At 27.2% G+C, this 26,594-nt stretch overlaps 1 protein-coding gene across 6 annotated transcripts in view; it reads left to right on the forward strand.

The window, feature by feature from the left end:
* The window catches only part of LOC112600080 (NADPH oxidase 5), a 72,385-nt gene that overhangs the window by 19,284 nt on the left and 26,507 nt on the right, over positions 1–26,594 (forward strand). For all 6 annotated transcript variants that reach the window (XM_025347232.1, XM_025347235.1, XM_025347233.1 and 3 more), the window contains one exon: positions 23,049–23,143. In XM_025347232.1, the coding sequence (XP_025203017.1) occupies positions 23,049–23,143 (95 nt within the window). The remainder of the gene's footprint in view (positions 1–23,048; positions 23,144–26,594) is intronic.

The raw sequence follows: 26,594 nt of genomic DNA on the forward strand, positions 1-26,594 counted from the left end.
TTTTTATAAAATGTCTGTATAGAACATAGTTTTTTATATAAAAATAATATTTAAGCTTACAAATATTTATAAAAATTCTCTATGATTATTTCATACTTTTACTAATTATGAATTTATAAAAAAACAAATTAAGACTATAATTTTACATTCTATTTTAATAATTAATTAGTTGTTTTGAATTTAAAATAGATTAATCGTGATTAAAAATTATTTTACTAATTTAATAAATACATGGATACTGATAATTGTGTATTTATCATCAGTAAGGTTATCAACGTTTGATTTATAGCTTTATTTTGAATTATAAAGTACTTAATAAGGTGGCAGGTGTCGATTATTCACACCAAAAAATAAGATCTTTGGTTGTCACGATTTTAAGAATAATTATTTTGTAAACGAAGGTTCATAATAATATACTGAAAACTGCCTAGAAGCTATATTATATTAAAACTCTCAATTAGTCGATTTATGATCTAAAAATCTGTCAAATATATTAGTAAAATGATATGTATGCATACGTATATAGTTATGTTTTATCTGCCTCATATCTCTTCATATATTGTGATTTATTATCTAACCATAATTTCTTCTACTATTTATAATATATAAGCAACAATTTTTATTGAATGTTGTATATATGTACATATTATATATAACAAAAAAAATTATTGTTTAAATAGCAATTTGTAATGATGGTGTAATTTTGATGTATTAATGTAAAAAATGAATACAAACATATTTTTAACATCTCTTACTGTGTGTATTTATTTACTTCAATACAATTATTATATTAGTATACATTACACACGACATACTTTTTATAGTTTAAATTGCAAAAATTGTATTATAAATTCACACAGAAATTATTTTCCATTTGTTTACGTTTAAGATGTGAAATAATAATTGTTTGCATTTAATCATTAAATTAAATGTAGTAATTCAATTAGCCAATCGAGAGGTTAATGGAACTGGCTTAGCCAATGTTCTATGCTGCAGATGTTGGTTTATTAATTAATATGGAAATGTCTTTGATAATTAACACATGCTGATATTTAATACGTAATAATAATTATTATTATTGTTATTCTATAATGCGACTTTTTGAAAATAACATATTCAAACTATACAATCTAATGTAATTAGAGATATTGGATATAACTGTATGTACACTGTAAAGTGTAAACTAATATGTAAGTATATATTTTTTTTTAATATTCTAAACGACAAAATAAATTAAAAATCTAAGAATATTTAAATATCTCATTTCAATTGTTAGTTGATTAATATTTTAGCATAATGTTATATTTAGTATTCTAAGTACTATAGTATTTGATAGATAATATTTGAATTTTAAATTTAAATATTAAAGTTCTTAAAAATATCTAAAGGTACATAGAAATCATTGTTTACATTATAATAATTTTTAAACCCCATAATATTATTATAGAAAGAAGTAACAGACGTATAAGAAATAATATATTTTTCTAATGACCTTATTAGTCGTTTACAGTTTAAAATAATGTCTAATGTCTGATGACAATCTGAAGTGTATTTAAAAAAGAAAAAAAAAATTGTTGCGTTTGATTTAATAATTACTTTGACGTACTTTTTCTCCCGTTATAACTATATAATTATTAAAGACAAGTGTTAATAAACACGTAAAACGCGTTACAATACATTTGCCTGTACTCGAAACTTCAATGAGACTTAGATCGATACCGGCAATGCATAATATACCTGAACCATTTAACCGTGTACATTTTTGAAATTTTCTTTCATGTCCAGTAACTATGACTGGAAAGTGGTAAGTGTGTGTGTAACAACGGTAAACAAGTATAAACGTGTAACTCCACAGTTGCGATGTTTATACACAGACATACATAACGTTTTGCAGCAGCAATGTGAATGTATAACACATCGTATAAATCACAATTAAGCCTAATACTCAATAATACTGGTTGATGGTCGATATGTACTGCATTAAATCATTATTTTATCTCATATAATCAACTAAATAAAAAAACTGATAACATCTATAGAAAACCAAATCAAAATTGATAATTACATAATTTATTTATTTAATATAAAATTTTTTTATTGGACATACTTGGGAAGGTGTATAAGGTGTATAATACATTCTTTATTTCATGAAATATTCAATAGAAAATTGTTTTCTATAAAAAATGTTTGATTATATTTGTTTAAATTTTGCATCTATATCTTATACGGTAATACTGACAAATACATAATCATCAACATAGTGTCTAAAAATTGTATTTAGTTGTTATACAAAGAAATTCATATTTTTATGATTTTGCATTTTGTTCAATTTGCAATATTGTTCATAATATTCTAATTAAAATAATTATAAATTTTAAGTATACATTTCTAACAAGATCAAGTTGATATTCTTTGTTTCCATTTGCATTATAGCCCAGGGGTGGTTTATAAAATAGATTTCTAATAGCCCATGGGTGCACCAAAAATATTGAGTTTGTTATAATTTAAAACCAGAGGTTGTTCAATATCCAGTGTCCATTATTGTTCGGAGTTAAAACGAGCTGTTATAATATTATTTTGTCGGCTGCCGATTACGTCGATTCTCGTTTTGCTCGTAATATTTTATGTTGTGACTGTAAATAATGCCATAGGTCATAATAATAATAAAATAAAAAACTGAGATCAATATGATAATATATTTTAAAGAATTCATAGTTAACTCGATATTCGAATCGGATAGTATAATACAAGACAATTATATTGATACAGCCGACAGCGTATAATCCCCGGGCTCTTAAAGTTTCATTATAATAATAATAATAATAATGGTACTCCACTATATTTTTTTTCTATTATACATTCCACATTCCCACATACGTATTTTCATTGGTGCGGTGTGTGTATTCCCGGCTGTATTGCAGCGTATTATATTGTTTCGGTTTTGGTTTTGTATCATTTATCGTGTTCGATCTGGTTTCGATCAACTTTTACCATAATATGTCACCTTGACAGTTCGGGCCGGCGTTCACTTTTCACGTAATATAGAGGTGGCGATCGCCTTGGATCTGAACGCCAATAATGAACGTGTAGACGTGTCATAAGCACCGCCCACATGTCAGGGTGTTGTGATTTTCGCCGGATTACGCGTTACCTCACTACTGTGCAATGGACTTCTTGTCTCAAGTACATTTGATCGGTCTACAGTTATACGCCACGAATAAGACCTTGATTGGGAATAATTGATACAAGAAATTAAAAGCTCTTCTTAATCCATTATAATAAAAACATGGTTATTTCAGTCGATTCGCAGGTAGGTACTGCTCAAAGCTGTTGTGTTTGTAGAAGTACAACTTTGAATTCGTCTCGGAAGGTATTAACTTTGGTCGTATTCGTTTCAACCTATTACTAAATTTTACTGATTTAATTATTATAAATTGTGATTTAAAATCATTTATACGCGTATCGAATACAGTATATAAGATTGAAAAAACATTATTGTCAAAGATTAAGTTAACTACCAATCTTCGTACTACCTGTATTAAAACATGTTGCTAACGAAGTTTACATACATTTTTCATATTATCGTATTGTATATAGAATCATTTCACATAATATGCTCAAGAACCTATGTCTTTTTGGGATGACTGCTATATATTTATTTTTATGGTGTATAGGTACTTGAAATTATTTTTTTTTTCCGTCAAATGACCTAGGTTCAGATCAAATCCAGGGGCGTTTAAATGAATATACTTGAAACGTGGAAGCTATTCATTATTCCATTATTGAATAGATACAATAACGTATATAAAAAGAAAAATCGTTCCGGCTCGTGTTTGATTTACTGGCTCCTTTGGTTCACGTGACGGACGTACAGTTACGAGCAATTATAAAATAAGACATATATTATGTACGCTTACACGTCTTGCCAGATAAAAAAAAAAAATATCATACCAATCATGGATACTTCAAATAACTGGGTTATTTTTTACAAAGCGAGACAATGGCACGATTGTTGTTATTGCCCTTACATTGTCAACAACAACTTACTATTATTATTACTTTTATTACACATTTTCCCATCATAAAATATGTCTTTTAATGTTTTGGAAATGTCAATTTTTTTCGTTTTTTTTTTTTTTTTTTACTATTATTTCTATTACTACGAACGTATATTGAAAACCAACACTGTAAACTAAAAGTAACAAAACGTTACTCGCACGATTCTGTCGTGATGAACCATTTGAAACGCGTTTACTTTAGCGTGGGCGAACCTTATTTTATTGTTAGCATTATCTGAAGGCAGTTGGTTGAATATTCCAACAGCTACTGGCAACATACATTGTGGTTTAAGCAAGACCACGACTAAAGATAATAGTATCTTTAGTCATGGGCAAGGCGATGAACATCAAAATCTCAAGTGTTCCGGTTGGTACGCCCAACTGTAGTATAAATTCTTTGAATGAGTTATAAAAATAAATGCGTAAAATTGTTTGCTGTCTTTGCAGTTACCCTCGAGTGTGGTTATACTGTAATAAAACATAAATGGTTCATTCATATTTATTTAAATTTAACATTATGTAAAATCACCACTAAATGGAAAATAGTATGTATTTTTAAATGTTTATTGAATTTATTACGTTCGAAACTAAAATATCAGAAATTTACTTTAAACTATATGTTAGATAGGCACTATGTTTGATGAAAAAATAATATCATTAAATGTCAATAATTAGTAAATGCATTGGCTATATTTTAACGTCTAGTTCTGATTATAATTTTACAACTATTTTTATTAAATTTGACGATACTTGCCCGAATATTATCTCATGAAATTTCTACAATAGCTTGTGATTCTTATGAATCTCTCGGTGTTACACATACATACACGAAATCCGAATATTTCGTTTAAATTTTCTCTACCGAAACTTGTAATACGAGTTTGTTGGCGACAGTAAAATGACATTATAATTATTATGCTTTGAAGCGTATGGATGTAAAAAATAATAAAGAAGCATAATAATATTGTTATTACGGCCATCAAACATTCTATTCACATTGAACTCCGAATATTCTTACAAATGAACCGGTTTTTTAATACATCTAAAATAAAATAATCGGAAGCCACCAAATAAGTAGAGCAATAGAAATGAATCATCTTTGTTTGAAACATCTGTATCTTCTTTTATTAAAATCATTCATGTTGAAGAAAAAGAGCGTTTTAGTATGAATGTTATACATTAAGCATAATGTAATAGTTTAAATGGTTTTTTTTTTTTTATTTCAAATACTCAACATGAATAAATTTATAAATTGCATTTATAAAAATATAATAATAATATCAATTTTTAAATTATAATACATTAAAACAAAGTTATTTTGGTGTAATTTTTAAATCTTATTTTTATTCTTGAGAAACACTACGGAATTAAGATTTCATTTGTATCGAAATTATCAATTATTTACATAATAAAGTAATGTTATAAAACTGTTCATTTAGGTAGTTAGTTTAGGTTTTATAGAAATAAACTCTAACCAAAATAGGTGTGAAGTTAATAGTTGTTATTATAAACACGATATGTTGGTATGTATGCAATTAGGCCAAGATTAAGGAGGGTCATGGCCTCAGGTCTACGGTTCTATATTTTCTAGGGACCCACTGGTCAGTGATCACTACTATTTAAATATTTATAATATATTTAAAGTCATGTATTATATTTTATATTATCTATATAGCTTATTTTCTCTCATTTTTAATTATTTACTAAATTTAAAAATTCTTATTTAAAGTCTATTTTTATAAATGCTTTGTAAATTATTTTTTTATTCTTAACAATTTCATTTTTATCATAACATATTTTTTTAACCTCGATAAATGCTATTTTATCGCTGTCTTATAAAATGTTGACCTTTTGGATATCATTCCCATATTTAATTTAAAAAATAATTTTTGGCGATTTTAGTTTTTTAAAAATATGTATGCCAATAATTGAGTGGCATTGGAATCACATTCAATTATTAGCTCTTATGTCTAAAACAGTTTTTGATTTCTATACATTTTTATCGATTTGAACAATATTTTTATTATTCTTTATTGTTTATATTATTACATATACGTACATAGTTTTATTGATCCGATCGTTAAAATACTGGATTGAAAATACTATCATGGTTATTGCTACTGTGTTGTCTACACGATAAAACGTGCAATATTTTACATTTTCAGATGCAGTTATTGTATGAATAATGATAATAATAAAAGAGCAATTTAAATAAACATAGAGTTGTGTAATGTTTCTCGTGGATGAGTTTCAAAATCGAAATTATACAGTAATTAGTAATTACAACGTTAGACTATACAGAAGGTAGGTATCATGCAAACAAATCGTTGTAACTACGATCGGTATCGATGCTATAACGACACACGTTTCTGATAATTGTCTTCGGCCTGCAAAATAATAATAATCATAATCATAATCACAATCGTAATTGGTGGCCTTTTGGGGGAGGTTGCGCGGGATCGTATACCTACGTATTCTGCATTATGGAAAATGTATTCGTGACCAGACCTATATAATTTCAAAGTCATTTCATGCTTATAGCCCACCACAAATTCAATCCTACTAGTAATTTATCTGTTCACTTTTACTTCCTCTAAATTTTTACCCCTCTAATCGTTTCATTACGTGCACCTGTATAATATGCTACATACACACTAATCACGCTACCGCATCTTTGCAACCTCAGCGACTATCGTCGTATTAACAGGTATAATACTGTATATACAGTAATTAGCAGCAGGTCATTAAAATAATTAATACATGAAACTTAAGTAGATAAACGGAAACCTTACAAGCTTGGACAATATTACCTCCGATCATTATTTCAAGAAACAAATAATATAAGATATACCTACAGTTGCTGTAGTCGTCGTTACTAAATACATTATAACATCGTTTCGGTAAATTTAATTTTACCATCCGATTTAGGCATTATAATGGTTACTAAATTGGATGTCATGTTATTTTTTATTTAGTACCTATTATTTTTACTTTTATAATATCATCACACAATCAAAAACATAGTTTACCAATATTATCCAATCGATATTAAATTTTTTCAACGTTCCTTTTAATTGTCAAAATAAATAATATTTCGTAAAATCTAGGTAACTAGAATACACAAATATAATACAAGCCGATTTAATTCGATTTGATTATTGTTTAGGTGTTCAACTATATTTTTATCGCCGTCCAAACATGTAAATTTCCTATGTAATTATGTAGTTATCGTCTATACTATATACCATACAAGTTAAAGGCATAAGCCCATTGCGCAAATTATCAAATAACATTATCTACAATACATCTTCTGACAATCGTTAACCAAATACTGAATAAAATATTTTTATTATTTTTTTATTTATCATAAATAGCATTCCTGTCATATGCACTATAATATACAGCAGAAGTGCTGCGAAACGTAGTTAGTTTTGATGTCGCAGTTTTATTTAAAAATATGTTTATAATCATTAAATGTTTTGTATATACGCCTACTTGGATATTTTATTACTCACTGCAAGCATACCACTGTTATCTAATTTTTATTATCGATTCAACAAGTATTCAGGATTCGTTTTTGAGATATTAAAATTTTGAAAATGTTTGCTACTATGTTTTCATAGATTCTGTATACTATTTATTATAGCACAATTTAAGCTGATGAGGTACTCAGAATGACATAATCATTACTGTTATATGTTTATATTTTAGAAATTTAGAACACCGATCGTAATATCTAATGAGTACCTAATTTGATTATACCATCGAATTATATTATTTACATAGTTTAAAAACAAAAAAAATCAAATGTGTGTAAATATATTTAAATAACGTTTTCTTTAAAGCAACTTGTATAAGTCACGTTGACATTTTTTTATTTTAATATTATCCAAAATAGTTAATATTTAAATAAATGTAAATATAAATTTGGTTACATAATCTTGTAAAGATATTTAATAAATAATGTTTAAGTATATGGTTTAATACTTAATAATTATTAAATCGTTTTTAGTACGTATTCAATTATTAAATGGTTAATTTTCATGAAATATTATACGCATGGTACACTTGTCAAAGTATATAGCACGCAAAATAGTCTAATCAATCAAAACTTCTTCCTTAAGGCAAACATTTTGGCAATCAAAAATAACAGTTGATACATTTTATACATATCTTAGTCGAATCTATTAAACGAATAAAAACAAATGAATAATTCTACTAGTGATATGACTATATAATATGATTGGCTACCTACCCGACGATAACTAAAATTATAAACGTTTACAAACTCCCGCGCCTTAGGGCTACTATGGTTTTTTTAATTAGGTTAGAATTTTGTTTTTGATCTTTTTCTTCGCCACAGTTTATGTCGTAATGATGGTAGCGTTCTCAGTCAAACTGGTTTGTTGGAATATGAGTTTTTTTTACGTAAAAAACTATCTGGAAATACAACAGACGACAAAAACTATGTTTTATGATGTACATACATTCAAGGCAATAATTGTTTACGGAACGTGAATTTTTTTTACAGTACGTTTGACAAAAGAAAACAACTATTAACTGGGTTACGTTTTTGAGTATAGTTTTTTTTTTCAAATCTGTTACCGGGACAGTAGAATTTTTAAGTAATTAAAAATAATAATAAGAATTTAGGATAATCCAAAAATGTTGCTTCGAATGAGTGCATCGGTAGTAAGAGTCAGTTTAGCTATATATATATATATATCATAATATTTAGCCAATTATATGTATAATGATATAGCATGATGGACGTACGTTAAAACTACTCTCACAATTTGTTTTTCCATTATATTTTTATTAAAAATTATGTGTTTATGTTAATATCATTAATAATATGCATATTATTCTATTATGTAATTATAAAATGTATAATAGGTGCATAAAAATATAAAATCAATCAATAGCTTATTGATTAAATGGCCTTTTGTGGTAAACTATTATAATATATGTATATCGAACGAACCCTTGTGGATGATCAATTTTAAAATGTGTTATTAAATTTTTAAGATTTAAATTATATTATTTTGTTTTTCATATAATTGTTTTGGTACATGTAGCATGTAATTTATAATGCATATCACTTGATTACAAATATGCATATTTCATAAAAGTACTCTAACAGTTTATATTTTATGTCTTATTTTAATTTTCATGCAAGTGCCAGTATTAGTTATTGAATCAAGCAATTTATATTAAATGTATATAAAAGTTGTAGTTGCACTAATTTTATGGTTTAATTTTTTTTAATTAATTTATTCTTGAAATAATGTCCAACAAATTAAATTATTATAGTATAATTTCAATTTTAGCCCAATTATTTTGAAATTTTGAGAAAACATTGGTAAACGGATTTCAAATAATTTAAAAGTTATCTAAACGCAAAATATATAAGAGTTTAATAATTAAATTCATTCGAACTGTATGATATATAATTTATTTTAATATATACAATTGACCTAAAAGAAATGACAGTATTAAAATTGAAAATACATTTTGTATGGACTCCAGTCTGAAATATTTATAAATATCGTTTTAAATGTAATATAATTTATGACACAATTTTATTAAAGGTGATTATCCTAAATAAGTGCAAGATACATTTATTTTATACAAATAAATTGTTTTTTCAAATAATAATACGCCACGTTATATCTTATTGTTAGAATAATAAAGTGTTTTGAACATTAAACGAATTAAAATATTATTAAATATTTCAGTTTTTACTACAATTTTTAACATGCATATAAATATTTTATTAATTATTTATTTTTATTTTCATGAGACATAAATTATATATTTTAAATAACGCTTATTCATTATATTTTAAATATAATAATATCGTCGCCATTTAATGTATAACAAAACAAGTATATTATAAAATTAAACCGAATGAAACACGTGTTTCAAATTAAAATATATTTTTTAACTATTACTTTACCATATTTAAAAAATAACTAAATCGACAAATGTATATTACTTTTATGTTATATATTATTATGATGAATTGTTTTTTTTGAAAATAATTTAGCAAAGTATAAAATGTAAAACATAAAAAACTTAAATTCGATATTTTACTGTAAGATGAAATTTAAACAGTATAGTTATACGATTTTAACCATAGACTACGTTTAAATAATAGTTAACGGGATTTGACAATGATAACTTTGACGTTAATTCTTATATTTGTGTGATGTTTTGTTAAAGGAAATATAGGTACGTACTAAATAAGTAGTTACCTACGTGCTATCGATCAACACCGGCTATTATAAAATTAAATTGTGTTCATTTCTTCCTCTAAAAATGCAATTTTATTTTTTGAAAGCGGTACTTATATAGATTTATATTTTATTTATACTTCTGCTGCATTAAATCCATTAGTTTTGACTAATTTAAATCACGATAATATTATGTAAATTGAATTTTCCAAATATGCTGTCTAAAAATGACCGATGGATGAAATTTTCATTACAGTTATTTAATACGTTTTTTTCATAACTGCAGATTACCGGTTACGTCTATTTAAGTTTAGACGGAACGTGTTAGATCAATTGTAATATAGTTAAAATTTCGTTGGGAAAATGTTTAAGATTATTTGTATCAAAACATTTTTGGAGTGAGGACCAAAAATTGTTTAACGGGCCACGACAAGCTGATTCCGAGCTAAATTGATGTGTCAAACTGACGCCGTTGTGAAATGGGCTGCACTAGTGTCCGAAGTTAAAACGTATAATTGATTTCAAAGAAAGCCACTGATACCTATTTTACTATGGTATATTTAAAAGTTGTTTGACGGGCCAGTAAAATACAGAGGTTTTAAGTCGGCACATAATATTTTGTTTTATAGGTACCTATATATTACCAGACAAAAACAACTCGTTGGCGAATCAGATGCAATATCAACACTTAACAGTTAACACCCTCTATAATAATATATATGAGAGTAAATGTCTTGATATTTATGATTTAATGGAATGATCAATTAAAAAATGACAGTTAAACATTTCTAACCAACACTGCAGTGTAACATTTAAATCCAGTCCGGCAATTATATGAACAGTTTAAATTTAAAATTATTATTTTTTTCCAGTATTATGAATATGATTATTTAACATATACAAATATTTAATATATTCACTCTAATTTCGAACACATCATTTTTAATTATTCAAAACTCTAAATATTTTAGACACACCCACACACTCAAATATACCTATATATTATATAATTAAACAGACAAATTAAATACCACAATATTTTCTTAACCAGTTTGCATTTTGTTACGTGTAACAGATTTATCGTTAAGTTTTCATAAGAAAAAAACCCACGTACAATGAAGATCAATGTTTGTTAAATACACGATGACAGTTGTGTATACAAAAAAATATTAAAAAAACGTTAACGGTAAAAAATTCCGAGGGAAGAAAATTAATATTTTAGTTATTATTATTATAAATTATTATAATTCCATTGAATATTATTTCCATAATTGAAATTCCATATCATAGGATTACAATGTCCGTCATTTATTGTAACTACCTATTGCAAATAATAGTTCTTGTTCGATGTTTTCCGATTCATGTGTGTTTAATAGTTGATTATAACGTCACTATAATGTAGCTTAGGTTTTTTATATTTTTCTGAACCAACCTTTGTGAATATGCTGATACATGCTTATTATTAAAATGCTTTAATAATTCAATACATTCTAGAGAAGAAAATAATTTTTGAATAACTTATACTTTAATAAATATCAAAAAGAAATACTAAAAAAGAAATTACTAAAATTATAATACGTCAATACTCAAGGATAAATCGAAATGATAGCTGTTTTAGTGAATTGATTTAAAGCACATACAGAGCAATAATTAAGATATATATTTTTTAAATTGTCATCGGACTTTTTTCTTCACACATTGTTTTTTCTTATAATTAGAATAACAATATAGCTGACGCAGATAACGTGTACACTGTACATACCACGAGGACATCTAATGTATATTTACCGAGATTATGATTTCTTTTTAATACTAACGTGAATCTACGCTTTGTATGCTGTCGCGCATAATTTATCACCCTCTAATTGAATACTATTGGAAAGTTTGATGATTTAAATCACTCATTACTTGACTCACTTCATTTAAGTCAAGCATATAATTATTGCCCATTTGTCTGCAGTTAAAATCGTAATAGCTAATAATACTGGTGGTTCATGTTTGCACAAGAAAATCATAATTATCCCAAATTAAAGGACCCGTGTATATATATAAATATATATTACGCATATTTGTGCATATTATACGTCGGGTGTACACACATCATGTGTCATGTGTGCTACCTAAATGGAATCCCTAGAAAATGTTTCTCTGAATGTGGTATTCAGGTCACATGATCCTTGGGGGGATTTCAGACAAGGCCTTGGACATTAATGAAATTAAAACAACAACGTTGTAGGTACCGATATAATACTACGTATATTAATAATATTACACGACCACCAATGAAATATGTTATGCATTTTTCTTTATTTAAAAACGTCGTCGCGTCAAGTAGATTGCCTCGATTGACACGACGCATAACACAAATTACTAAATTCTATCCAATGATAAATACGTTTAACACACCCTTTAATATAATATCTGGTATTTACTATTGACATATTTTCACATGCGCACGGGTAGATTTCGTATATTATAAAATTATTTTTATAACTAACGTATAGACCGTAGATAACGGAGTAATTAATAATAATTATTAGTATAATAAATGTATTGTACGGGTTTCACGTGACCAGCAACGTTTCCGTTCTGTACACGGAATATATATAAACTATAATTAAATGTATAATACTTGCTTTTAAATACTCATAGTTACAATATTAATATGATTTCTAGTTTGATTTAAAATCAGATAAAAATGGTATTAGGAATATTCGTATTTATATTAATACAGCTGCATGTGGGTTAGAACATTGTTTTTAATGTTTTAATAAGATTGGGAATAGGATATAATTATACAATTCGATAATTATTATAAGTAAATTTGTTTTCGTATCGTAGGAATTAAAAATAATTATTGATCGATTTCTTCGACGAGACGTATAATATGATAAAATTATTAAAACCCAATAGTACTAATATATTATATACCAATTGGTACTAGCCTAACGGCTGTGTCTAGCGGTGATCTTAATATAATAACAATAATATGATACTTTAAAAACGATGTAGGCAGTGACTTCAATGAACGGACACACTGATGTCAACACTCGCCACCAAACGTGTCTGATTTCCGACCCACTGGCAATCCAACCGTGACGAGACGTATAATATATCGTCCTTCTCGTAGAATTTTCTCATCAGCGTCCATAAAACGGCCGCCGACCTCGGACCGAAACTGATTATCATATTATAACATGGAAATTATAATTATTATATAACTATTATTATTATATTGATAGGACGGAGTACACACAACAATGACACGATCCGCGAGAAGTACAAATGTGTCAAGGTCCCGGGGACTCATTCATGAATTCATAAGATTGAATAATATTATATTCCTCGTGATGCTCGAACAGGATTAATTATTCAGCGATGCTTTTCATATAAAAATAATAATAAAATATTGAATCAAATTAAACAAAGCATAATTTAACCCTTAACTATCGAGATCATTCTTAAAAATAAAAAAAATGAACATATTATAATGGACGTCGCCAATTTTAAATGCAGGTATAATGTTCTTTATAAACGATTGCATCTGTCATTTGAGCCTTTAGGCTTTAATTACAATATCACAGTAGATATACATAAAATATTCTTGTTGCATTCATAATATAACGTACTGCAGATTGTATAATATACTCTTAATAATAAAAGTGAACTTGAGTACATAAATTATTATTATGCCTATATAATTTCTACAGACTTACATACATAATATTAGCAGATGTCAGATACACCCTGTGTATGTGAGTATGCGTATACGTATAATATGTATTATCGCATTATGATCATTATGAATTTCAACCGTTACAGCACAAACATCGAATACGGCAAACTACCAATAAGCAGTTTGTTTCTCGACTATATACCTATATTAAGATGGAAATGTGTACGGCGATTGAATGTGATAAGGACCTTAAGGAATAATATTTTTAAATAAACAAGTAGGAAGGCTCCGAATCGCTAAGATCTCTGTAGATTACATACAACCGATTTTCTAATGTATTCAAATGTTACGTACCTACTCAAATCCTAATATCCGAGTATTATACTAGTTCTATACATTCTATTGCCACAAATTATAATAATTAAATATAAGACTTTGAAAAACTTCAATGGATTAACCTTATTTATTGTGTGGGTTGGTGACTAACTGCGCCGCTACTACCCGAAAACCATTTGAGAAAAAAAAAAATTTTTCTTTCAATCTACGCTCTGAAATCTAATCGAGTATCGGATTTTTGGTTTAACATAAGTCATTAATACTCTTTATAATATTTAAAAAACCTTTTGTTAATGTTTGAGCAATTTAAAAATAATCTGGTTACTACTTACAAGAAACTATTCAAGCCGCAAATATAACAAAAGTAGTCATTCTACGATTACCTTTTTAGATAAACATGTTTTAAAATAATTTATTCAAATCATTTGTATCAAAAATGTATAGAATATCTCAGTAATGCTGATTATATAATGTTACAGAAGCACAATAGTATGTAAACAAACTATTGATTTCTGTTCAAAAAAAAAAAAAAAAAAAAAACTAATGTTCCACCACTTTTTATAGATGTTCATATTATTTATTATAAGTTAAGTTATCTAAAAAACTAAATTTTTTTACTTACGGTTATATAGTATACAAGTAATTTAAGAATAAGTTTGAAAATCACAAATAATTTATGGTTTATTTGTAAGAATTAGTGTATTTTCACCAGTATCGTTAATAATATTATCTTATATTGTATTGAAAATATTTTTAATTAGCTAACTATAGAAGTTAGCGTTTTAACTAAATTTTACATGTAATTAATACAATTTTAATAGAAAAAAAACAATAGTTATAGAGATTAATTTAAATAAGTAACATATTTTAAGAGACTAAAGGTAATCAGTATTTTTATATTCATTTTTTCAAAGTTTGCATTAAATAATATACCTAAAAGTACCTATTGAAAAAGCTATACTTAAATAATTTTTGTAGTAAAAATTCGTCAAATTCTAATAATTATGTATATAACATAACGCGCAATTGATTGCCATTTATTTTTAAGGTACATACAAATCATACAAGTACATACAATAAATGGTGATAATAGATTTTGAACTTGTTTAGACACCCTAGGAAGGATTAAGCTGGCATCAAGTAGCTCGGGAAACCGTATGTACAAAATGTGACATAAAGGAAAGTATATTATCACTATTCCCTTCCAAATTCACCGGAGGGGACCAATAAAATCTATGAACATTGACCTCGAGCGACCATTGGTTATGTATTCTTCTGAATTTGCTATAAACAACGTTTGTACAATAATTCATAATGTATGCCGCACGATGACCGTGGGCAACGTTGTATGAGAAAAATGTTGTACATTTCGGGGTGTGTAGCTGGTGTGAAAAACCGCAATAATCACTACAAATTGGATACTTGCCCATAATTGTATATGGTAAATAGCAAATTGGCAGTACAGTAGTTGTTGGGCCGTTTTGTTAGTAATAATATTAATCTGCTATATATGCAATACTCGTACTACTATAGTTACTACTACACTGCTACTTATGACCTATTCGATGTTGACATAGTCATTTTATTTATATATATTTTTTCACTCTTGGTTTGTTTTGATATCGAATCGAGCCACATTATGCGATTAATGACAACCTTGCATGATTATCTACATATCTTCCAAAATAATTGCGTCATTTCGCATTCATTCGTTTACTTTAATTATATAATATAATGTTATAGTTATGTCTATATTATCAGTGTTGGCTATCGTTTTTACCGATTTGACTTAACTAATGTTATATTTATACATATTTATATATCTATTACCACAAAAGAAAGAATAACTATTTGAGTAATGGACGGTTTTTTTCATCATTATTGAATATCATATCATGATACTGCTATACAGTAATTATTTTTTCATTTATATTTTTCGCAAATTATGTGCTATCTTATATAATCCATGTGTGATATGTGTATAATTTAAAAATTCGATTTCACTTGAAAAAAGTGTTACCAAATATTTGATTCATAAAACATTTTAATCTAACTTTCAAATCAGCAATATTATTTTGATTAGATATTGACGTATAATATTACGTTTTGAATGGAGTATAAAAGAAGTAAGAAAAATGTAGTGAATAAAAGTGACTTAATAACATTATTTTCTCATAAGTTTGACGAGAATGTCTTCTTTCACAGCCAGTTTTAACGATGTGCTTTATGGTTTTCAATTTATAGGTATATTATAGCTACAGGTAGTAAGTAATACTCGGTGTCCATAAAATGTAGACAGGTACAATGTTCCCACTACAACAAAGTGAGTGCAAAGTCTTGAGATCGGTCAATGTTGTTGACATCAAAATTGTGCAAAATACCATTTCATCTAATCTAAATAATACATAGTTAAAGCGATATAATATGTCATTATACGGTAATCTGCTATATATTTTACCATAAAATATATAAATATATAAATAATAATACGTGAAACCCGCGCGCACATTATTTTATAATAATTGCCAATAAATTTTGCGTTCAAACGGTTTTTGCCTTGTATGCAATTGAAATGATCGCTCCCCAGTTGTATGGTTCGACGTACATATACGATATACCTATAATTAAAACGCAAAGAAAGAACATAATATATATGCCATTGGTGTTTATAATATAATAAATTAACAATTACGCGGGCTATATCATATACCTAATATTACGAGAACAAGACTATAATATAATTTATTATTGTGTGTAAAGGTACATAATATCTAAGTCTAGTATCGAATACGTAATACTATTATAATAATAGTCTCGGCGGGGTCGGATGCAAATATCGGACGCGAGATTTAGTTATCGATCTATATATAGACGGCACGCGATATAATAATATTATATTATTATTGTTATACGGCTGTATATGTGCATTGTAGTCGTAGTCATAGTCATAGTCGTCGTCGTCGTCGTCGTCGTCGTCTATAAAGGTACATTTGTGCACGCCACGATTTTCTATGGTGCCATTAGGACGCGTAAACATAAATCGGTATACTCCGCGGTGACTTGTGTGATCGGAATACGTAATGTCGGCGGGTATATTGTGCACGCGTGTAATACGTACAGACAGGCAAGTGGGTAGGCAAGTGGGTGGGTATCCATAATATAATATATTATGTAGGCAGGCAGGTATCTATATAATATAATATATAGATTAGGTAGGTATATACACGTACGCATTGCACGGTAGTATAAGCGAACGTTTCGCGGCCGCTAAACTTTATGCGCTTATACCCATTATAATGTACCTGTAGGTATATACGATAATGATATCATATTATTGTATAATATTTATTATATGGACGCATTTAAATACACCCATAATACATAATAATACAATGTTTATCATGTAAGCGGATTCGTCGAGTATGCTCACTCCCATGTTTTTCTTTAAATATTTATTTAACATTTTCAAAATTATAATTTTCAGAACTTTTAAATACACTTAGCTTGTATCGATACAGGACACTCCCCGTATAAAATAAAAAAAAATCGTAGCGGAAAAACAACTGTTACCATAATATATAAACAATGTAATATAATATGTAATAATATTAAACTCACGTTAACGTATATATCAGTTCAGTAGAGCTTAGCGTCTTCTCCTCGACGACAATATACCGATGTGACAATCAAAATGGGAAAATGTGAAACAAACATGCATTTTTATAACGATAGTCATTGTTCCGATTTTGCATCGACATCGCGGCAAGTTAAACGATTTTTTTTCATTCTTTTTTTTTTTTCTACAACCGATAACGACACGCGCGTTTATCGTGATCCGCTAAGGATATTACATGCCTACGTATTATTATTTTTATTATATTCTACGATATGCGTGATGTCACATGACCGCAGCTGCAAAAGTATACAGTTGACTATTGCGCGTGGAACATAACGTCACCGATGCGGTTATACGACCACGACCTGGGTATACATATTATATATACGATGTAAGTAATAATATAAGTCTCACTATATAATAAAATGTGTATATATGCTTATGAGACATCCAAGATGACGCCGATAATATTGCGCGTAACTTCATTATTATGTTAACCCTGCATATATTATAATATGTGTATAGAATAATATCATTGTGCATGCTACTTATACCAATAGCACGTGCAGTGTAAATACCGCAAAGGTGTTCGGAGCAACCAAGATTGTGACGTTCTCGCGGGTCCGTTAAGTATCCTGTTAAACCAACTGTAACCAGCAAGGTAACCACCGAAAAGACATTTATAAATAGCGATGATAATATATTGATAGTTAACCACGAGAATATCGTACGCGTCATCGTCGAAGCGGGATGTAAGCGCAGGTTAATTAAAATTTTGACAGTGGAAAAGTCGTAGCGAAAGTTCGTTAGCTTAATATTATTCTACGGGTGATTCAACTGGTTGCGGTCGCAATATTAAAAACCGATTTCAAGATGCTGTGTAAAGTTTAACTGTTTAAATGAAGGTGATCATAAAATATTTGAATTAATTTATTTTTATAAACTTCAATTGTATTTACAATATGTAGATTCCTTAATCCATTTTTTATGTTTAGCCTAAATATTTCAACTTTCGTCACGACTTATTTTGTTGATAAGTACTTAAAAAATTGAGAAAGAAATGTAAAACATAATATCTACTGAAAATAGGAAAAAATGGGAACAATTATTGGGTATAAGCATCAAATCATAAAACTCTTGAATAAATTAAATGATTAATATATTTTATTAGATAATAACAGTATAGGTAATTAGAAAATTAAAAAAAAAAACAATTACTTTATAATATTGCACTCATAAACCAAAATAAAATGATTAACTTATTGTTTTTTCCTTCATAAATTAATCTTTGTCTTCCTAAAACCAGTACAAATTCACACTCCCATAATCAAAGTATGTAAGGTTAAATAACCTATGTCGATTTTAAGGTAAAAAAGCGTTTCCATTCTCAATGGGGTAATGAAAAAAATGGAAGGGTCAAATTGTATTTTTCATCTGTATTAAATGGATAATCTGCACTAGGATAAAAAACAGGTAATAATTTTATTGCATTCGTTCAAAAATGAGTTTCGACAAAGACGAGTATTTCGAAAAATAAATTTGATTTAAACATAAAAAAGATTACTATAATCTTATTTACAAATTATGTGATACTTTTTAATAGAAATAATATTTACTGGTATGCAAACCAGTACCAGAAAATATTTGTTAAATTATACGGGTATGGGTTTGTTCAAAAATCAATTATCAGGTTCTTTAAGAATTCAGTTTGTTGTAATAACTACAAAAAAAAAAAAAAAAAACAAAACAAAACAAAAAATGAAAAGTACGAAAAACGCTTTAAAAAAAGCGTATGTCACATTTATAACATATAAATATATTAATATAATTATTTAAATGAAAAAAAATTATTTTGAACCACGCCAATGATTAAAATCATTGTTATTGATCCTATTTCTGTAAGTAGGAAGAGCAATAAGTGTTTCCATAATGTTTTCTCAAACGCATAACATTTTTGTTGAAACACCATTTTTGAACTCGAGTCCAGTCACACCATTGCCTTTATTTAATCCAAGTGCAGTTCAACCGGCCATATCCCAAGTACACAAGCTAAAAAGGTTGACTTTCTTTTTGCACGCATACGCATATAACGCTATAAACGTATAGCTAATATATAACGAAAATTAAATCGGTACATCATATAAATACGTAAATAATATACGTATTGTAAAATCCGACCTCTGCAAACGATATGCGCACGTTACGATTATTATTATTATATTAAATATTTTAATTTAGGCACAGCACACGACATGTATCATCATATACATATTATTATGGTTTTGCATATTATTATAGTTAGATATTAAACGCTTATACATAGGTACGTGCGAACGAGCCCGTCGTCGTCGTTGTGAGAGGATATTATCATAATATAGGTAGGTACTGAGAAAATCGGTATGGTGATCATAATATCGTATGTGTATGTATTACCATACTTTGCACGAATGATAATAATAATTATACGACTGCAGGTTAGCTCGGTGTTCCGTTTTCGGAGGAGGTATATAATATTATTATTATAATAATCGTCGTGTTGTACATATCTACTTTAATGGTTTTTTTTTCTCTACTCCCGAGACGTATCCGTCAATTCAGCGGTGTAACGTCAACACATGTTTATGCTGCTGCCGACAAACATACCTGTATATTTTATCAATACAATTTAATATATTATAATATTATGAAATACTACGCACCTTGTACATAATATGTGTATGCTCATCATCCGATACAAAACGAGATTGAAAATATTATTATAACACTGATGGACGTGACGATTCTAGCGTGTAAACCGCGCATAATATTATTTATTATTATAATATCTGTTTTTTCACTCCGCTGATACCGCAACAGTTAGCGAGAATACATCATAATATACCCGCAATATTCATATCCGTCTATACGATATAATAATAATTATTATTATTATTATTATTATGATTATTTAATATAAAGTGTGTCCGCGGTACGTGCGAATAATCTAATTTCCCCCCTCCCCTCGGTAAATTTCTTGCGGACCCAACGATGCATACAGGTGGTTTCATGTTTTGCACTTAGTAACGACGCGCGACGGCGGTGATGGTCGTGTGGATGTATATTTTTCTCGTGTCAAACATAACACATAAATATATATTATAATTTTCTGTATTCTTCGGTCACGCGCACTCCGCAATATCTACGTCATAAATGAAGCACCTATATATATATATATATATATATTTACATGCTATATATTATTATGTATAAATCTATATAATATTATGTGTCTAATTTCATATTTTTTTAATTTTAATTTTTTTTTTTTCATGTGTTTTATTATAATATACACGTTTTGCGTTAAAACGCAAATGAAAATTTCCGTATTTGTCGTGTTTAACGCAAATATACCGTTAGGCCAGTCATAATATATCATATCTGTTTTGTAATTAAAACGAAACCGTCGCTTTATGATTCATGTACGCAACATAATATTGTATATATTATGTGTGTTTGATCATATGCGTATATGTATGAGGTACCTATATACCTACCCACCTGTGTATATATTATGTATCCTTCATATACCTTATACCTATATAATAGTAGGAATTTGCCTAATCGTGTGATATTGAAAACGTAAACTACTACGAACGACCTACCAACTTTACCTGTCCTATTTGCCCTGTATATGTACGCTACAGAGTCCTCAGTAAAATACATAATATTATACCTAGGTATATAAAGTACCTGTACATATTATTTCATCATGAATCGTAATGTTCTCGATTCATCACGTAGTATAACACGCAAATACATAATATAGTAGGTACACACATGAGTTGTAATAATAATTGATAGTACCTACGAGTATATACATAATATATATAGAGTAATTTATCACGATCGTAATTTAACTTTTCACCAAACACTATTATAATAATTTATAGGTCACCTAAAATATAAATATTAGACCACCCACTCAGCTGATATAATATATATATATGAGACTTTATAGTGACCATACTGTATACATATTGTTGTATTATGATTTATTGGGTAAATGCCAAACAACGTTTATACGTCATCTACTCTAAAAAACATGTATTTTACACTATACATAATATTTGGGTCGAAAATTAAATGTATTTTAGATCAGTCAAATATAAATTATTCAAACAAAAAAAAAAACTGCAATAAATGTCACGAGTTTGTCATAAATTATAATACTTTATTTTTAATCCACATATTAAATATTCCTTGCATATCTTAAATACTTTTGACCGAATTTATTGAAATTCAGATTACGAAAAAAATATTTATCAGCGATTTTAATGGTATGTATATTATGTAAACAAAGTTTAAGGACTCCGAGTTTTTTTTTATTTAATTTAATAAAATATGTAGTAAAATGTCTAAAAAATATGTAAATGGCATCAGAGATTTGTCACACACACACGTGAAGTTGGAAATAGATCCCGACTACGATTTAATTAATTTTATGATTTAAGAATAAACGTCCATCTGCGTAGGTACCTAAGCTAACCTACATTTTAATGAAATTTTATGAAGCGCTATGTTTTCGGTTTTTGATCCTTGTCTCTTATGACTGCAAGGGCAGAAGAATATCATAATCATTCACCAAATGCAGCCTCTTGTATCGCACTGCAAGTCCATTAATCAACTGGCTTCGAGAAATAAATTCAATTATTTCTCGTCCATTTGTTGTGTTCACCAACACTAGTGGCGAACTAACATCATACCAAACATAACACAATAGCATTGTGTGGTGTATATGAAAATATTTACTGCTATTTACCATCCCGTAACCCGAGGGCTGCCAAATGAACTTGGGCTTCTGTTTGATTAATTTTTTTTCATATTTTATACACTTATTAAGAGCGTTTGTAATCTTTAAATAACTATTTAGTTTATATGCGCATTATATATCTTAAGAGATAATTTTTCTTTTCCTCCAATGTATTTATTGTATCACTTGTATAAGCTATGTAGTGATACGTAAAAACATATGAAAAACTGATGAATAAAATAGTTTTTAGTCACGTTTTTATATTATAATCAACAATTCATTTTTACCTAATATGAATGTCTTCAAGTTTTATAATATTATTTATTTTATTTTACAGGAAGTGCTATCAATATTGTTTCAATTATTCGATAAAGACAACGAAAAAGTACTCTTACAAGAACAATGGATACAATCATTAAAAGAGAGATTACTGTGAGTATATTTTACTTTAAAATGTAAGATATAATAAAAGTGCTCTATTAGCAATGAAAATGTGTTTTTTTTTTTTAATTTAAAAGTGTAATAAATTCACTTCATATGAATTAAAATTCTATCTAAACAGGTGTTATTATTTGTTTTCTTCTACGTGTTTTCTTTAAATTTAAATTAAATAAATTATTTTTTATGTCTATATCAAATATTTCTTAATTTTATAGGGTCATATTATTTATTTTTATACTTCACGAAATTATTTACAAGTATCTATAAAATATTACGTATAATAAGTGCTATATTTAAAATAGAACAAAATATAAATTAGAACAAATTTAAAGGTTACAATCATAACTTGCGAAATAACTCGTACTATTGGATATGGCAAACACTTTTAAACTTTATTTTTATTTTTTTCTGTCGTGTTTTCTAATAATATGTCAAATCTAATTAAAATATTTATATTTAAAGGATAAAATTAACCGGTTGTAATGAAAATATATATTAAATCAAAAGCGACGTCATCTTGTATCCATATAAAGTATTAATATGTACTTAAAACAAGGATTAAAAAATAAACGGACATTAAACATGGGTGGGTAATTGCATATTTTGTGTATACAACATATTTATATCCATCTTTAATGTTAAAATCTATCTTATAAAAAGCTTTTAAAGTATATTTATTAGGTACTAAAGTGAATCGCACAGTTTGAGATAAATACCACTTTAATAAAATTAGTAGTGAAGCACTGTTCAGAATTAACGCATAAAATTAAGATCAACTATTTTATTACATAACCTTATAAACTACATTCAAGTCTTGAAATACTCGCACAATTCGTACCAGAAATATTTCTCAATTGATAACAATATTTAATTGCAATGTATGTTATGCTATGTAACTAAAATTCAAACTAACGATTTCAAAATGTACGTTGTTAATATAGAATTAAATCGTGTTTAATAAACAAATTATACGTTATTTGTTGAAACATTTAATTTGTAATTAAAATAAACATTTCGAATTTTAATTTTTAATTTCTAAAAATTAAAATAATTATTTACATAATGAACTTCCAAGAATTTATTTATTTATTTTAATACGACATTTATTATAATTTAATTTTAAATTTTAATAATAATTTTTGATATATTTCTGGAATAAAATCATAAAATTTAATAACCTAAAATGATTATTTCAATTTGAGCAGATATTATATAAAATTTTTAATACATTAAAATTAGGTTAAGAACAGAGATTAAATACAATGCTTACTATAAAATAAGTCTTTTGAATCAATATACTATCAAGTGCAATTATAAATCTATCAAAATACAAGAAATACTAATTATAAATTTCTGAGAAAAAAATATATTTTAAGTAAATCATTTTTTAGCTCATAAAACAACATTTGTTATATGCTAGTATCCATTAAAGGAAGTGTATTTAATTTTTATATTGTATTTTAAAAATGTGTTAAATAATGACATTAAACAAATTATGTTTATTTTACATTATAGGTAGGTTATACTTTGTACATAAATAATTGTACAACGAACCGCAGATGGTTTGTTACTTGTAAGTTCCACGCGATTAATATAGTGCATATTATCATTGCTCTAATCACGCATAAGTAGCAATCTCGTAAGTCTTAATGTAATGAAAGAAATGTAAATTTTAAATCCAATTAAATTAATTAGAAATATGTATCGTTTAATACCTGCATGTATATTTTGCAATTATACGGAATCCGCAGTTAATTAAAACAGATGTAACTGGTAACTGAGGCTGATGGAGTTGCGTGGTCGTAGATATTTCTTTTTTGCATTTTATTGGTAGTTTTTTTTTGTTATTTCTTTCACTGTTCAGTTTATACTGTACACGCTAGGCTCGATGCCAGTTCCTGTTGAAATTAATGTATTTTGTACGGAAATCAGACAACACGAGTCAACGATATTTGCATAGTAATTAATTGTTGTAGCAAAGGAAAACAATATTGTTTGAATCTTAGTCAATGTAAAAACTTCAAAGTTTTAATGAGAGAATCAATAAGTACGAGAAAAAATTTACAATTTTATTTATAAACCTTCAACAGTCTACTCTAATATATTGATTTTGCTTTAAATTGACAATTATATAAAGTCATTGACATTTGTAAAATTATTTAAATATTAGGTATATGTTATCACTTTGTAAAATTAAATCGAGTTTATGATTATTATACTGTAAAGCGATTGCCCGAATTTACCAAAAATATTTAGGCTAATGAAATTAACATTTGTAAAACTTTCTATTGCATTTTATTTTTGTATTTCAACTCAAAAATACTTAATGTAAACAAGGAAGTCGTCATAACATGAATTTCGTATTATTCGTAAGAAGAAAAAAATATTTAATTAGGTATCTAGATACTTTCTTTTACTTTTATGAATATCTAGTGAAAATTAATTAATCACAATAATACAACCATATCAAATGAAATGTACTTATTTTAGGAAAGCTGCATGTAAGCGAACCGTTGTTAACATGCTTTACAACTAATCATACTAATCAAACTACTTTGATTTGCGTCCAAGACTAAGACTACTGTGTGATGTTTCCCACGGCATTTATCGTATGTACCACAAGCTGTTTTCAAGATCAAATTCTCCGATAATCGTGTCGCGAACCATTGCTTAGCAGGTGGTTTTATTTATTTATTTATTTTTTTCACTTTGGAGTACATAATTTTTTTTCTGAATAACAGTTATAAAATAATTGCAAATGTTTTTCCTAGCACAACTTAATAAATATTATTTAAAGTAATTAGTGTTGACCAAGTAACATAATATACATTTAACAGACATATTTATAAAAATATTGGTATAACATTAATTTATGATACATTAACTAGAAATGTTTCGATATATTAAACTATTCATAATAAACTTCAATAGTAGGTACTTAAAGTTCGTTTTATGAATGTAGATTTTTAATTTTATTAAACAAGAATTAAGATGCTATTCATGATCCATCTATATTAATAATTTCCATTTGTAAAAGTAGTAATACTGTTTTAAATGTAATTGTAAAATTAATTGAAGAATAAAATACCAAAATTAAAAATATACTTTCCAGAATTATTTTTCGATAATAATACATATTATAGACACCAACAAATAATTATTTATATACAAGTTTGTATGAACATAATCTAAAAACAAAACTATGTATTATCATATATACATAGATAAATATAATTCATTTGATTCCAACTAAACAATGTTATATAATTTTATATGAAATTAAAAAGTTATAAAAATCGATTCGGATAAAAAATTAATATTATCAGCTATATTTTGTGGTTTCCGGCATTAAAGTCTCCACTGAACAAGGCTATTGCCTAATAGTGATTTAAATATTTTATTTCATTACATATATTTTTTAATATTAACATCTTTTACGATA

This window comes from Melanaphis sacchari, unplaced genomic scaffold, assembly GCF_002803265.2.
Source record: "Melanaphis sacchari strain LSU unplaced genomic scaffold, SCAv2.0 Contig60_pilon_pilon, whole genome shotgun sequence".
Taxonomy (NCBI): domain Eukaryota; kingdom Metazoa; phylum Arthropoda; class Insecta; order Hemiptera; family Aphididae; genus Melanaphis; species Melanaphis sacchari.